The 16,125-nt window shown below is 28.4% G+C and overlaps 2 protein-coding genes and 1 long non-coding RNA gene across 6 annotated transcripts in view; 1 reads left to right on the top strand and 2 right to left on the bottom strand.

Annotated features, from left to right (window-relative positions):
* LOC100877368 (uncharacterized) overlaps positions 1-8,075 on the bottom strand; it is a 115,183-nt gene extending 107,108 nt beyond the window's left edge. Inside the window, exons 1-2 of one of the 2 annotated variants that reach the window (XM_012291128.2) lie at positions 7,485-7,968; positions 4,560-6,793 (exon numbers count right to left, since the gene is read on the bottom strand). In XM_012291128.2, coding sequence (XP_012146518.2) covers positions 4,711-6,793; positions 7,485-7,501 — 2,100 coding nt within the window. In that variant the 5' untranslated portion in view covers positions 7,502-7,968 and the 3' untranslated portion in view covers positions 4,560-4,710. Of the gene's footprint in view, positions 1-4,559; positions 6,794-7,484 lie in introns of those variants that run through there. The other variant, XM_076529158.1, reaches the window with a different exon arrangement.
* The window catches only part of LOC100877482 (ras-like protein family member 10B), a 47,616-nt gene extending 35,188 nt beyond the window's left edge, over positions 1-12,428 (top strand). Inside the window, exons 4-5 of one of the 3 annotated variants that reach the window (XR_013037351.1) lie at positions 3,221-3,584; positions 8,739-8,862. Coding sequence is in view for 1 of the 3 variants with exons in the window: in XM_076529159.1 (XP_076385274.1) it covers positions 3,221-3,424; positions 8,739-8,864 (330 nt within the window). In the remaining 2 variants the exon portion in view is untranslated. Of the gene's footprint in view, positions 1-3,220; positions 3,874-8,738 lie in introns of all 3 variants that reach the window. The other 2 variants (XR_013037350.1, XM_076529159.1) reach the window with 2 other exon arrangements.
* LOC143264012 (uncharacterized) lies at positions 1,701-4,408 on the bottom strand. The gene is made up of 3 exons (XR_013037352.1): positions 3,804-4,408; positions 2,624-2,675; positions 1,701-2,330 (listed from the first exon to the last, which is right to left on the bottom strand). It is a non-coding gene; the product is annotated as an uncharacterized LOC143264012 (long non-coding RNA).
* Positions 12,429-16,125: the final 3,697 nt, after the last annotated feature.

Genomic DNA, 16,125 nt, shown 5'->3' with positions numbered 1-16,125 from the left:
GACCCCTAACCTAATAAATGGAACTATAGAAATACGGAGGATGCCACAGGCATGCAATATAGTAATAGAGAACATAGAACTGACTATAAAAGCCAACGGATCTGGCTTCGAGATCCATTGTCCCAATATTTCCACGGATTCTATTATAGCATCTATCATGATGACATTTATCAAAAATTTTATTGAATTAATTAAATTTCCGACGTTTGATTATCGGTGAACTTGACTCTGGAATCAATCAATTTAAATAACTCTGTACTTTATAGGGAATATTTCTACTCTTATACGAATGGATATAAAATAAATCTACATGAAAGAAAAATCCAGAAACAGAATAAGTTTTGTTCACATGCGACTTCATTTTTGAGAAAATTTAATTTGAAAATTTTCATATATTTGATAAAAGGTTGTTTACAGAAAATTACAATTTGAGTAAATTTTTTGTTAAATAATAGATATTATAAATTGTGGGATGTTATTATTCGTGTATTATTAAAATATGTTCATCTTCATGATTTAGAACAAAGAATAATTATTATGTGTCAAAGTATCAAAGTTATGTGAATAATTTATGTAAGTTATGTGATTTTGTGATTTATGTTGATGTCATATATTGGTAAATTGATACTTCCGACAAATAATCAATTTTAGTAGTACTAATTCATTTATCACACTTATTAATCATTAAATTAATGAAGTTACATCTGATATTTTTTACGCTGTGTGTAAATTTTTGTACAAACTCGAACAATTCCCAAATTTAATTTATTTAAAAATGTAGTCGGATATGAAAAAATATTATTCCATACTTTTGATTTATTTTTTCATGTACATTTACACGACTTTCTGTTGTGCTACCGGATCAGAAATATCATATACAAATCCTAGTGTTTCACGCGCAAAAAAAGAACAAAAATACATGTAACAGATTAAAAAAGGAAATGTGAAAATAGTAACAATAGCCGAGTTTTTAACAATAATATTAATGTGAATAATTTTGTATCAAAGTAAAGTACAAATGTGCAATAAAATATTAGTAGAATTGAATTCTTAACACTATAACTTATCGAATGAAGTTACATAAAATATTTCAGCAAATTTTCTATAAAAATTGCGAAAGAGAAAATTGAATATGTATTATAATATTTTTTCATGCTCATTTGCATATTCAAATTTCATTTTTAAAAGCGTGGAATAAACGAGTTTACCTTCGACATTCCTTTTAAACCGGATTTTCCACCCCAATTGCTGTCAGACACCCTCATTCCATTACGAACTCATCTTTATGCTTAACAGAAAAGTGGAAACTTTCTTTATCCTTGCTTGTAATTATGGTCTCTTTTTGTACCTTTCATTGCATCATAGAAAACGTGTATAATGTACAAACTTAACACAACCGAAAATATAGTTTACTATTCTTTCTTTTCTTAATGGTTCATTTTAAACTTCTTGTTACAATGTACAAACTTAAAAAAGAGGAAAAAGAATAAATGAATCACAATGTAATTAATAAACTAAATAAATTTTATTGTGATTACATTATTAATAGTACCAATAATTTCCAATAATTAATAATTAATTATCAATAATTAATAATTGTACATCTTTATTTGGAAGAAACAAGTACACAAAATTATATATCATTACATTTAGTTTAATGAAACTAAGAAAAAAAAAATGATAAATGCTTTACTATTCAGTACACGGTGTGTAAATTGTTTTAAAAAGCTACAACAAATAAAAAATGCAACATAATGTGTTCGATTATTTAATAGTGATTAATTTATTTACTTCAAATGAACTCTAAAAAATGAACAATTTAGTTGTTATGGTGAACAATTTACAAAAATTTAATTTCAAAGATACAGAAGTAACACATAGGTAAAATTACAATGAAATTGTAATTTGTTTATTAAATTTGTACGTATATGTTTGCTATATTTATTCTACTCATTCACTGCATATATTTTACACATCATTTACATATTCACACGTCATACTAGCATAAACTTCCAATGTACAGCACTTTACTTAAATGTTAAAGATTTATTATTTCAGTACAAATATTACAAAATATGAAATGCAGTTATAACGGTAAATTTCTACCTTCTGATTTAATGAAATCCCCCTGATTACGCTCGGTTAATTGAATACTAAAATCACGGTTCAGATATCACTGCTACTCGAATCTAAAGCACTCGCGAGCGACGTTCTAGGTTTAAAATATCATCAAATACAGAAAGTTTGTTCCAATCACCTTCCTATTCCGTATTTCACGAAAATTCGCTACGAAGTTTGATTATTTGGTCCACGAGACTCCAAACTTTTAACTGGAAAGGGTAGAAAGTAAATGTTATTCGTCGACAAGACTACTGTGATACTTAAAAGTAATCAAAATGCAGTAGTTATATGAAAGAGTAAAAGATTTATGTCAAATATAGTAGATAAAAAATATTTAAATCACGTTCTGCTATAATTCGTTTAATAACACACTGTTAATATTAATAATTTTTTATAATTACATGTATATGTTATTATTTTCCTCTGATTTTATTATTAAGTTCTATGTTCTTTGTTAATTTTAATACTCTATATAAAAACACATACGTATATCATAACTTACCTTTTTAATACCTCTGTACTTGTTAATAGACGCTGTAGTATAAGAATAATGACTAAAATAATAAATAAATCAGTTTTAATGTCAATGTTAAAAACATTAACCAATAGATCTTTTTATTTTTCACCATTCATTCATCGTTGGTTATTAACAGGAACATGGTCGCTAATAAGTATATTTACTTCAATAAATCAACACTTTAACCGACATACATATTACATTCATCAAAAATCATACCGGATACTAACCTTATTTTCAACAAATATAATAGTTCTGACTTTTCTTTATTATGTCTAGTACATAATTCGTAAAATTATATTCAGTCAAGCACATAATTAGTAAAATTATATTCAGTCAAGTACATAATTAGTTACGACTATAACTAAAATCGTTATACGTGATACATTATAATACATGATGCAAATATGGCGGTAAAAGTGTTAATTCAGTCTTTGCATTTATTCAAATTCCTCTTACAGATATCCACATACACCCAAGTATGCACGTAGTTATCTACTTTAAAATATTACTATTCTCCACAGGTATTCGTTCTTCCATACAACTGATTATAAAAGAAAATTTTCGTTTCTGACATCGCAGTATATTAGAACGTTACGAGAGCAAATCTACGAAGCACGAGACATGAGGGGAGTACCACTGCTAGTAGTCGGGAACAAGCAAGACGAATTGTCACCCGCGGTTGCTTCCGGAACTCGATACAGGGACATCGTTAATCTCGTCCGGAAGCACTGGCGATGTGGCTACGTCGAATGTAGCGCCAGATTTAACTGCCGTGTCGTCCAGGTAGGTACAATATGAATGGTTTGTTACTAGCGCCACGTTAACCCTTTAACTGTACATATGTGCTTACACACATACTACATAGTCTACAAAAATGTACTTTGATCGTTATTTACCTAGATGTCTAGGTTATAAAGTGCGGAATTATTTCTGTATTTTTTTTGTAAGTGGTGTTAAGTTGCTTAATACAGAAACATGAGACCACACTTTATCTTCGTTACCGAGCTTTTAACAAACAGTGAAGTGTATAAAGTGATATTGATGAGACCATGTAAACTATAATGATGAAAAATAGATCTCATATATACAATTTATAGAAAAAGAAAAAGCGAGCTTTAGTAATAAACAAACTGGGTTTCATTCTAGGAACCCATTTTTTTACCTGTGTACTTGCATGACTTCTGTTTTTACTTGATTCTGACGGAACCAAATTTTTGTGATCATACTTTCTAGTAGGTTGCAAAATAACACATATGATATTATTAAATTTATATTTAAATCTAGTACATCTTACAATAGAATATATATATTTAAGTTAAAAGTATAGTATAATCTTAAATCTATTCATAAAAACAAATGCATATGCATTTAAAAAAAATAAGAAGGTATAAAAAAAATACTTGCTTAAATAAAATATCAAAATAATAAAACAAATAAGTATAGGTAAAATCACTTAAAATTTTCACAGTTAATAGCATATACATTATGCTCTGTCAGTTTGCTTCTACAATGCTATTGATACAACTGTTACACATCTGTTTTTATCAAGTATTTTCTCCCTTGAAAAATACATACTTTGTTATACTGAAAATTATTTGGTATTGTTACTAAATAATGTTTAATAATTAGTTTGCCTATATAATAGTCAATAAGGAAGTTAAATATTCTGAAACAAAATATATTTTTGATTAAAAAGAAACTCATTTCTTCATTTTAGTTTGCTGCGTAAGCATTAAATAGAATACAAGCAGTTAAATGTTTGTTCGCTGAAATAATATAATAAAAAATAAATAGAAAAAGAATGTTTAATTAATTAAACATTATTCACTTAATTAAACTATAAGAACAACAGGGCATTAAGAAAGAAATAGGGAAAGGAAATTCGCTTAAGTCAAGTAAGATAATAAGAAAAATCATGCTCTATTCAAACAAGTGCTGTTTACTTTGGTAGAAAATAATCTATTGATGTATATTTTGATATACTATACAATTGAATTTATGTACTACCTTACATACATACGAAAACAAAAAATAATTCTTTTTAATACTTCAAATTCATCTTAACTTAATTATAAGTTACATCTCTCAATCAATACTCGACAATCCATTCGTAACTTCTTATCTACAAGGTATTTCGAACGATATTTTTTATTTAAATTGTTTTCGTTAGAATCACTGTATTCAAAGTCCGGTTCATATATTAAATCATCGCTGTCTATACGAAATATTTTCTTCTTTGTAACGAAAGAACAGTTTTTTGCATTCATTGATGTACGGTGCGGAAATATCAGAGTTTCTTCCGAATTTAAATTATGTATTGATTTTCTTTGTGAATCCTCGTTATCCGTTTGATGCGGATATATCATAGTATCAAGTGAATGAATACGATATAATGAATTTGTTTGACTACCATTGTTACTTGCTGGAAGCTTTTCCTTGCCAGAACGTTTTGTACTGTCCTTATCCGAAAATATATTCTCACACGAACTAACAAGGCTTTGGGTATCAACCTCGCGACTATTTAATGTAATCTTATCTAGAACATCATTTTTCGCCTTCTTCCCATATTCATTTGTACATGAAGCGGTCCGATTATTGTGTTGTTTAGCTACCTTGTATGAAGAAAATAAATTCAGTGTACTACAAGTACTATCTACATCGCTACTAGCAGATTGTGAACTGTCATCGACTAAGTTAAATCTGTTTTTGGATACACTTTGTGTCATTTTCACTGGTTGGCGAAATGAGAACGTCGACGTTTTCGGACTGACTTTTTGTTTACTGGTATCTTTTGTTGAACCTTCTATATTACCTCTATCATTACTCTTTGTTGTATTATTAGGAATTGATAATGCAGATTTACTATTTTGTAGTAAAATGTTATTTTCATTAGTTTGAACCGAAAGATGATTATTACTGTCTAATGCTGATTTTGTGTTACTTTTCTTATTATCTTTATGTAATACTAAGTCTTTATTGCTTGACTGAAGATTATTTATTGGACTCTTAGTTGCTTGTAATGTTTCTTCTACATAGCTATTCTCTGAGAATACTGATTCATTATTATTAGAGGAACTAGCATTCCATGAGTCGGGAGAATTATGTATTAAGCTTTGTACCTGTAAATGGTTATCATTAAGAAATTGTTTATCCTGTATGTTTGAAAGAGTACGCTTAGAATTATGCTTCATACTTGACTGAAAACAAAAATCCATTAACTTGTGTTGATGTTCAGTGAATTCTTCTTTTAATCTACTGATAATGCAAGTTAAGATAAATATTATATCTTTAGCATCTTCTAAAGTTACTGTCTCTTGCTTAAAATACCTCTGTTGTAGACGAGAGATCTGTGATATAAATCTAGAAAATTTGCATTTCATCTCTTCCATGATTTTTGTAACTTGAGGTTTAAAATTTGTAGAAGTATGTCTTTTCTGTTTTTCTATTACTCGGCTGTCTCCTATGGGAGTGCTAGCTATAATATTTAACTCCTCATCCCTTGATTCTTCACTTCTATTTTCTACAACTTGACTGCAATCTATAAATTCACTTTCGCTATCTTTGTTATTATTTTGTTTGTTATTACTTTGTTTATTACTTTGTTTGTTATTATTTTGTTTATTATTATTTTGTTTGTTATTATTTTTTTTATTATTTTGTTCTTCGTTGTTTTGTTTGTCATTATTTTGTTCTTCGTTGTTTTGTTTGTCATTATTTTTTTTATTATTTTGTCCATCATTATTTTGTTTGTTAACACTGGATGATTCCAGACGTGTGTTTTTATTTTGAATTAAGGAATCGGCTGAATCCCGAGAACTTTCACTTATTTGAACAATATTAACATTATTCTTTTTCCTTCTTACTTGCTTTCCTCCAGTTACTTTACCATTATCTACAGAAGTAGTATCAGATTCACTTGAAGTTGACACAATTCTTGTCCTATACACTGCACCTCGCCTTATACTTCTATTGCAATTAAATGCATTCGAACGACGTGTTACAGGTATATTTTCTTGTGTAGAACTATCATTATCACAAAATGTTTGCAAGTTCTTTGTTACTTTTTTTGCTCTGGTTATACGTTCCTTTTTATATAATGGAATATCAGAATCTGAATCACTGGACTTTACTGTAAAATGCCTTCTTTTATATCTGAAACAATAGATGCCTCACATTTTCTGTCTAATTGGCAATATATGATATTGGATCTGTATAAAGATACAGATAGTAGTACCCCGCTTAGCACTCGAAATATATTTCCAGAAGACAAAGTGTTAAACGAAACAGCATTAGCACATTCAAAATTTTTCATGCTATTTAGTACATATATATGCAATGTAATAATTATAGTATACATGAATAAAACAGAAAACAGTCTGAACAAAAAGTTAATCGTAGGCATAAACATGGAAAGAAACATTTTAAATAAAATCATCATAACACATCATAAATAAAAATAAACAAATTAAGAATATAACAGTTTAACTTTTATACTGATTTGTGAACATTTATAATACATATATATTCAAAGAACAAATTTATTCGGCACAAGCCTCGTTATACCAAATCAGCAATAATTAAAATAATGTTAAACGGAGTCATACTGTAAATACCTAATTAATTAATTGAAAAAATTATATAAACGACAAATGTTCATACTTTTTATAAATATTTATGTAAACATTGAAAGAAAAACTTGACTATTCCAAAAGTTAAATTTTACAAGTCAAATGTAAATAAATTAAAAAAGTGGAAAATAAATTACACTCTTTTCGAATAAAAAAGGAATACAGTTTGAAATAACTTTGACTGAAATTGTAATCAATTGCACTTTAATACTTACCCGGAATTAAACGCCATAGTGAGGAAGAAATCGAATTGACTATAATTGTGGAAAACCAGCAACAATCACATAACAAAACCAACGTTTGATTATTGCACGAGATGAAACACAATTCGTAGCATAAACGATGAATGCCGGTTATTTTACGCAGTCAACTTTCATTGGGTCTTTGTGATTATAACCAATAGTGACGCGCAAACGCTGTAGCGATGTTTACAGCATCAAACGTGCATACTCGGTGATCTTTCATTTCTGCACATTTTTCAAATTACCAACTTTTCTAGCTTTTGGTATATTTTTTCCACTAGTACAGTAACGGTAAATGAAAATCATACATTACTTTTGTCGTTTTAATTTTGACTGAAAATTTAATGATATTAATATAATAGTTTAACATACATTGCAATATTGTTTATGCCACGTGTATTTCGCTTCAATATTGAAAACAAAATGACGCTGTTAGTGATAGTAGTAGTTTTTTTTGTGATCGTTTTCTATATTATATAAGTTATGATTTCGTTATTGCGTGTTATTTCAAGTTATTGGAAATGAATCTTAATGAATTTATTCACATCGTTCTTAGCGCAAATATTTTCTCTATACTATGGTTAGATTTTTAATTTTTAAAATAAGCTAAAAATATGAGTAAAGTTTGTCGCGATTTATTATTCCTTTCACTTTAAACGTTATTTTTACATATTTTAACATTTATAATCTAATAATAATTTGTATTATTCTGTTTAAAATCCGTGGATTAATTTTGTATCGAAAAGAGTTAAGTAGTACTGTACTTTTTGCGATTCTTTATTATTTACATTCACTCATATGTCTTTCGCTTGGGAACTGGCGGTTTATTTGAATGTACTACATTAATATTGCAAATATTACAAAATAAAATTTTTAAAAAACCGATTCTTTTAAAAACTATGTACATTATACAAAAACAGTTTACAAATTCTCACTCACTTATTTAAATGGATATAAATAAGAAATTAAAATTTAACTTCGCCTCAAAAACCGTCTGTAGTGCTGTTTAGTGCTTTAGTACTGAAATTAATAAATTTTAAAAATAAAACTAAACGACACAAATAAATGTACCTATATATTTATCAAAAGTAACTCAATATAATTATACAGGAAACAAATTATAACCCATCCTTAATATCTAAAAAACTAGAAAATAATTTAAAAAATGAAAAGTTTGTAGATTAACTATAATTAGGAAAAAATATATATTTTATCTGTGATTTACAGGTGTTTCGAGAATTAATGAAGAACATTCAAGCAGTAGAAGGAAGGCCACCTTCACCGACGCCTGCGCCCTCTCAGCCCTTGCGATCTCATCCTCACGATACCAGCGAGAAATGTATTCTTCTCTGACACTGAAACCAGAAAATCAACGTGCTCAACTTCTGCGACCATATTATTAAGAAAAGCTGCTTCTTTCCTTATCACGATGCAGGGTCGTAGTCTGTTTAAGTCGAAGACGAAAGATAAACGATGAAAAGGCAGGGACGGATTAACTCTAGATAATCGTGAGATCCTTAATGTGAAAGCTCAACTACAACTGGGATTCTGGAACGGGGTTCCTAATCCAGGTGCTTGTTCCGTGGGCGCCGTGTAATCCCAAGTAGAAATCCACGAACCTTTTTGGTTCTGCAATCAATAATGTAAACAGTATTGTGATCGTTCGGGGTACTGAGATCTTTCATGAAATACTTGATTTCTTTATGTGCACAGAATAGCTATTATAAGTACAGAAACGTTTCATTAATGATTATAAAAATATTTTTTACGTTTACGTTTATTTACATGTTTTAGTATATTAACTGTAATTTACATTTAAATTATGAAAAGCATAGTGGAACAAAAATGTATTAGATACTTGTAGATATTTTTTGCTAGATATAATCATAGTAATTATGGAAAATTTGTCAAGTAGTGTTGCAAGGAAAATCGACTGTTACACTCTGTATTCAATGAAGTTTTATTTAATTATGGTACTTAAAGTGCTGATACTGAGTACTTGAAGTATTCATACGTTCTTGGTTATTAATAATCTCATTTGACAATCTTTAATATGTGTAACACGAAAATTCAATTTCTGTAATAGGAATGAGATAGTTTTGTTAAAAAGACAGATGAAAGAGAAAAAATTGTCAACTACAGATTTTACTAGGTTATTAAAGTTTATTCTACTTTTAGCGATGCTGATATTGCAGCTTATTTTAATTTTGTAGTTCTGTAAATTTTATATTTAACGTTCATTTAATTGTTTTCATTTTATTCTTTCGTTAAGTTCTAATTTTTCTTTTATTTATATCTGCTGTTTAAATGCAATTACTAGCTAATGAAACATCATGTTATAATTATCAAATTTCTCAAATCTAACTTCCCATTTACAAACTTTCACATCCACTAATTCTAAATTTCTAAATTTGCAAACTCAAAAGTTTATATATTTGAGAAATAATAAATAACAAATCAGCAAGTGGTGAGCCGTTTTTTCCTTTAAACCGCCATTTTTCCTAGGTATACCTATTATGTTAAACATATTATTTAAATATGTGATAATGAAAAAGTTGACTTTTTTCGTTTTAACCAAGAAATAACGAAATATAACCCATCACAAAAATGATAAAGCATCGAATCAAGAAAAAGAATACATGATTTCATGAAAGATCTCTCAAAGCTCATACGTTATCAGTATTACGGTGATAATAACAAGGGGAATACCGAATGTATTTTGCGAATCGACTAACTTCGAATCTCGTCTGTGAATATTTCCATCGAAATTGTTCATCGAGTAATTCGAACGTTAAACAATGATGCAATCATGCCGTACAACCGCAATTGCTCTTTCGTGTACGAGAATAACGAAAAAGCTTGCGACTAATAAGTGTAACTAAAATCGACTGCCGAATCCCTCTCTATCTACGTGAGATTTTATTTATTTTACTTTGTAATTCGCCTTTGTAAATACTTCTAAATACGGAACAATTTTAACACGGAACTCGAATATATAGTTTTGTCCGCGGACGTTCCGCTGCGAAGATTTTAACCTCACTTTTATGCACATTCTTATTCATTTTTCATTAATGTAACGCGTTTTATATAATCAATGTACAGACTTTCGTTATATTGCCACGAGTGAAGTTGTCACAACAGAAAATTTCTGAAATTGTATTCGACGTATTAGTAATGTTATAGTGATGTAAGTTGGAAAGGGTTTTATTCTTTAAAATTGTCCAATGGCGGAGGAAAGGTGAAAACTTGTAAAGTTTGCGATATAACGAGAGTCTAGTTCTAAAGCCTTACTTTCGTGAAAACAATGAAATCTGTACAAATGGATCAAGTTCCGCTGTGTTGTTCACGTTGCTTTATCTGTGATACTTTCTATTTATTTCGCGATGGTTTTATCTTCTAACACGATACACTTCGAGTATACGAAATTGTTAAGATTTTTCGTTCGTTCTCCAGCAATGCATTCGGCCTAATAATACTAGTAAATAATGATTAACGCTACTAATAATGAATAATGATAATAGCGAACAAATAAATGTAATAATAGGGTGTTATTGAGAGTTACCTCAGATCAAGCAATAGCGTATACAATATATTTTACTATACTGTTAAGGAATTAATCACTAGCGTGTAAGGTGTAGCTGTTGATATTGTGAAGTACTATACACGTAACATAAATATGCAGCTCTCTAAAAGTGTGTGTTACAGTTGTTATCGTTTGTACGTATTTTAAACGCAATATCGTCGGCCCAATAATTTCATCGACGACGTTCGACGATTGTTTGACGACCGTTCGAACGATATTTGTGTTGATTCGTTTGGAAGAGATTTAACCCTTTGGCTACTGAAGTTCAGTTTATTTTATATCGAATGATATCAAATTTCAAAATGTTCAAAATCAAATACAATTTTGTAACGTTGAAATATCGCAAAATTATATCAATTTATAATGTATATTCTTTTGTTATTTTAAAATTGATTTTTCCACGTAAGAGTAATATATATTACCGCAGAGATTTGTCACCTTTATGTGGAATAATGTTACTCGATTATAAAAAATTGTATTGATTACTTGAAAATATTTCTAGTAGAAACTATGTATTACGAAAGTAACATAATAACAATTATTGCGTGTATAAAATGGTCGTCAACGTGTTAACTAAAAGATGGAAATAGAAAAAGACTATAAGTATCATTTTCTAAAACACTGTTTTTAGTTCATAATACGGGTATTTATATAAAGTCCAAAGTAAGAATAACTAAATGAAGATGTTGTTACAATTATTCATCATTTTTATGAGAAAAATGTTTGGATATCTTTAGTCAACAAGTAATAAACAAAAAATTTTCTTCAGAAATTTAGTTTTGTGTATTTACAGACTAATTTCTTTTCTCTCTTAAATTATTGAAGAAATTATATCAAATATTATTTATCTTATTGCAAAGATTACATTAGGAATATTGTTGAAGAAATTATATAAGATATAATAAATTAATAAAAAACAAAATATAATCCTAATTTATATCTGGAATATTGTTGAAGAAATTATATAAGATAGAATGAATCATTAAAAAATGACGTCCTAAATCAGATTTTTTATGAAAGTGGTCAAAGGGTTAACGCTAATGATTGATCGTTGATTTCTGGATCACCTTGTTGTCCTCTACACGCGTAGATTACGCAAAAGAAATACGTAAATGTTGAATACATCGTAAAATAGCGCGACTATTGTACATTACGCGACATGAAAACCATGTGTTCGTTGAAAATCTTTGTACCGAAGTAGAGAATTTAGATGAAAAATCGACGCGATTTGTACAGCCATCGAGTGTGTGTCGAGAAAGCGTCGTTTTACATACAAAATACTGCTCACTATTTTGTATGCAGGAATAACGCAATAAAAAAGAATGTAAAGAATAGATTGAGTCTTCAATATTTCACTTACCTATTCTTTTTGCTTACTGTTTTCCTTTTATTGCTTATTATTAATGTATTTTATTATTTTTCTTTGTAAGTAACAAAGAGCTATTATTTTTATTCTATTTTATTTATTGATACTTCTCCTTGAGCTCCTTATGAATTCTCAAGTGCTTTATTTTTTACAGCTTTAATGCTGTTTAATATTGCTTGTTCTAAAGATAATGAAATTATGTTTATAAAAGTTCCTTGTATGCCCTTTTTAGTAAATAACGTTAACATTTTTAATATAATTATTGCGGATCTGATCATTCGGATATACCGTCTTTTACATTTGTTAAAAGAATATTCAAAATCTTCAATCTCTGAAACACTATGAATGATCCACGTTTGATTATTACCTGCAAAATTTTGTACATTTTTAAATCACATCGTGTAATAACAGCCTGACATTTGTCACAAATGTGTTTCATTTTTGTACAATATTCCCATCAGAATTCTGTTTCAAGAAATACTGAGATGTTTCACAAAATCTGTGCAACTTCCTGAACTAACCTTCATGAATTCCTTTAAAATACTGTTTACAGGCTATAAGAAACATTTTCGAGATAAAAATTGCTTGGATTAAACTTCGTCTTATAGCACTATATTTTTTAAACTTTTTTTACACATTCTGATAATATTCGCTAAATACAAGCAAAATATAACGATTTTTAATGTAGGAATCCATTCGTTCGAAAGTTAAATGTAGTTCAATTTTGGTAGTTTTGGAATGCTATACAATTTAATGTGATAGCTAAGTGAATTTTATTATTTGACAAAATACATATTGTGCTTAGATCGCGTCCATTAAATATACCATTAAATCAATATTATTTCGGCAACAAAATTGTCTCCGTAAATATTCGCGCAGTCGAAGTGCAAATTCATTGTCGAGAAAACGACCTCTTCCCCTCATCCACTCGTTTGCAGAACGCCATGATCCATTTTATGAGTACGCGTACAGTCACTAGCTAACAATTATGAAATTTCATTTAGTTTCATCGAAATTTGGCCGTAATCTAACGGAAGTTCAAAGTAAATTATATTTGCCTATCAACTCGGTACTGTGATTAACACTGTTATGTATATAGCCTTATGCATTCAGTCTTGTGTAACGTTTGAAACAGGCTATGTGAATTTCTCTACCAATATTAATATAGTATTTTATCTATAATTATCAAATACTATTTATGTAAAAGAAGTTAGAAAGAATGGTGCCCCAAAACATAGTTTAACTTTTGACAACATAAAGGCTTTCTATTTCTTCATATTTTTTTAATTATCGAAAAAATTCTGATAAAAGAGGTATAGCATAATATAGCAAAAACTCTAGAGCTCCCTAACATGAATTATTCTAACTGCTATTTGCAACTTATGGGTTTTTCAGATTAATGGAACGAAAAACTATAAGAAAATTCGGAAATTTTGTTCAGGAAAAAACAGACTAATACAAAGAGCGCGATGGACGATTTTCAAGTGTGAACCTAAATAAGAGAATAGAGCACAAATATTTTATTTTGTCATTAGAAAATTCTAAAGAATATATTCTTTATTTTACATATTTTGCATAATGCATACGCTTTGCATACTACATATTTCGTGCATATTGCATATTTTTTGTATGCTTCATATGTTTTGCATAATGCATGAATATTTCATGCATATTTCATGCATATTCCGCTGGCTGGCCACCGCGTTCAGAATCAGGCCATAAAACAAATGACGAAAGCTTCAAAAGTGAAACAAAGACGAAACGATAGCCGAACAAAGTCAACAATAACACTGGTTTCGTTTCATACTAGTGAAAATTTCCACAGTTCAGTTAGAACAGAACTGTTCCACCGTTCGTATCGCAGGATTCACATTATTCAATATTAAATATTAAATCATGTATAAATACAGTAAGGTATTCAGTGCAATAAGTCGAACATTGCAATTCAAATTTGCAATTAAAAATCATGAAGTATAATTCAAAATTGTAATTAAAAATTGAACAATGTAATTCAAAATTGTAATTAAAAATCATGAAGTATAATTCAAAATTATAATTAAAAATTGAACAATGTAATTCAAAATTATAATTAAAAATTAAACAATATAATTCAAAATTGTAATTAAAAATTGAACAATATAATTCAAAATTGTAATTAAAAATTGAACAATGTAATTCAAAATTGTAATTAAAAATTGAACAATATAATTCAAAATTGTAATTAAAAATTGAACAATATAATTCAAAATTGTAATTAAAAATTGAACAATGTAATTCAAAATTGTAATTAAAAATTGAACAATATAATTCAAAATTGTAATTAAAAATTGAACAATATAATTCAAAATTATAATTAAAAATTAAACAGTATAATTCAAAATTGTAATTCAGAATTAAATGTAAATGGATATTCAAAGTTGTAATTCAAAATGCCAACGAACAAATACGTTGCAGTTGAAAATTATATCGTGTGGTATCGTGCAGTACAAACAGGAATTAAAAATTGCAGTTCAAAATGAATACAAATAAAACTTGCAATTCAAAATTAAATAATATAAATAAAAATTGCAATTAAAAGTCATGCAGTGCAGTTACAAATGAAGCAGTACAATTTAAAATAACAATTCAAAAATAAATTGTGCAATTGCAAACTACTGTTTAAAATTAAACAATACAAATAAAACTCAAAATAAAACAGTACAAACGAAAAAATTTTATTTAAAATGAAATAGTGCAGGTAAAAATTAGAAAATGTCAGTAAAACTGAAAACAATACAAATGAAAATTGTAATTAAAAATTATTCAGTGCATTGAAAAATAATTTAAAGCAATTAAAGTTGCAAGTAAAAATTGCAATTAAAAAGTACTAAATGCATTCAAAAATTGCAATTAAAAATTATTCAGTGTACTTAAATATTGCAGTTAAAAATTATTCAGTGCATTTAAAAACAATTTAAAGCAATTAAAAGTTGCAAGTAAAAATTACAATTAAAAAGTACTAAATGCATTCAAAAATTGCAATAAAAAATTATTAAGCAAAATTGAAAGTTGCAACTAAAAATTGCAATAAAAAATTATTAAGCAAAATTGAAAGTTGCAACTAAAAATTGCAATAAAAAATTATTAAGCAAAATTGAAAGTTGCAACTAAAAATTACAATTAAAAAATTATTAAGCAAAAATTGAAAGTTGCAACTGAAATTTGCAATTAAAAAACATGTAATGCACTCAAAAATTGCAATTAAAAATTCAGTGCATCTAAAAATTAAACAGCACCAACAGATCGAAGATGCCAAAGTCAAAGAACTCCAGACACGTGATGGTAACCCGATGGGTTGCATCCGTCCAGGATTACTACATAATCGCAGACGACGGCATCGTCTACTGCAAAGCATGCACTAAAGAGATTCGATGTGAAAGAAAATCGCAAGTGAGGCAACACGTAAATACAGCTGTGCACAAAAGAAACGTCGAGGAACGTACCAGGGTAACATCAAGCAGCGTGAACTCATCAAGAAAGTGTCAGTTTCATATGGACATGTGTCAAGCCATGATATCTGCGAACCTGCCCTGGCAATGTCTCGACAACAAAACCTGGAGAAATTTCCTGCAAAAGTACACCGATCAACATATCCAAGACAAGTCGATAAAAAATTATCTAGGAGA

Source organism: Megachile rotundata, chromosome 2 (genome assembly GCF_050947335.1).
Source record: "Megachile rotundata isolate GNS110a chromosome 2, iyMegRotu1, whole genome shotgun sequence".
Taxonomy (NCBI): Eukaryota; Metazoa; Arthropoda; class Insecta; order Hymenoptera; family Megachilidae; genus Megachile; species Megachile rotundata.
The sequence above is the reverse complement of the archived record's forward strand: the minus strand, read 5'-3'. Positions and strand labels throughout refer to the sequence as shown.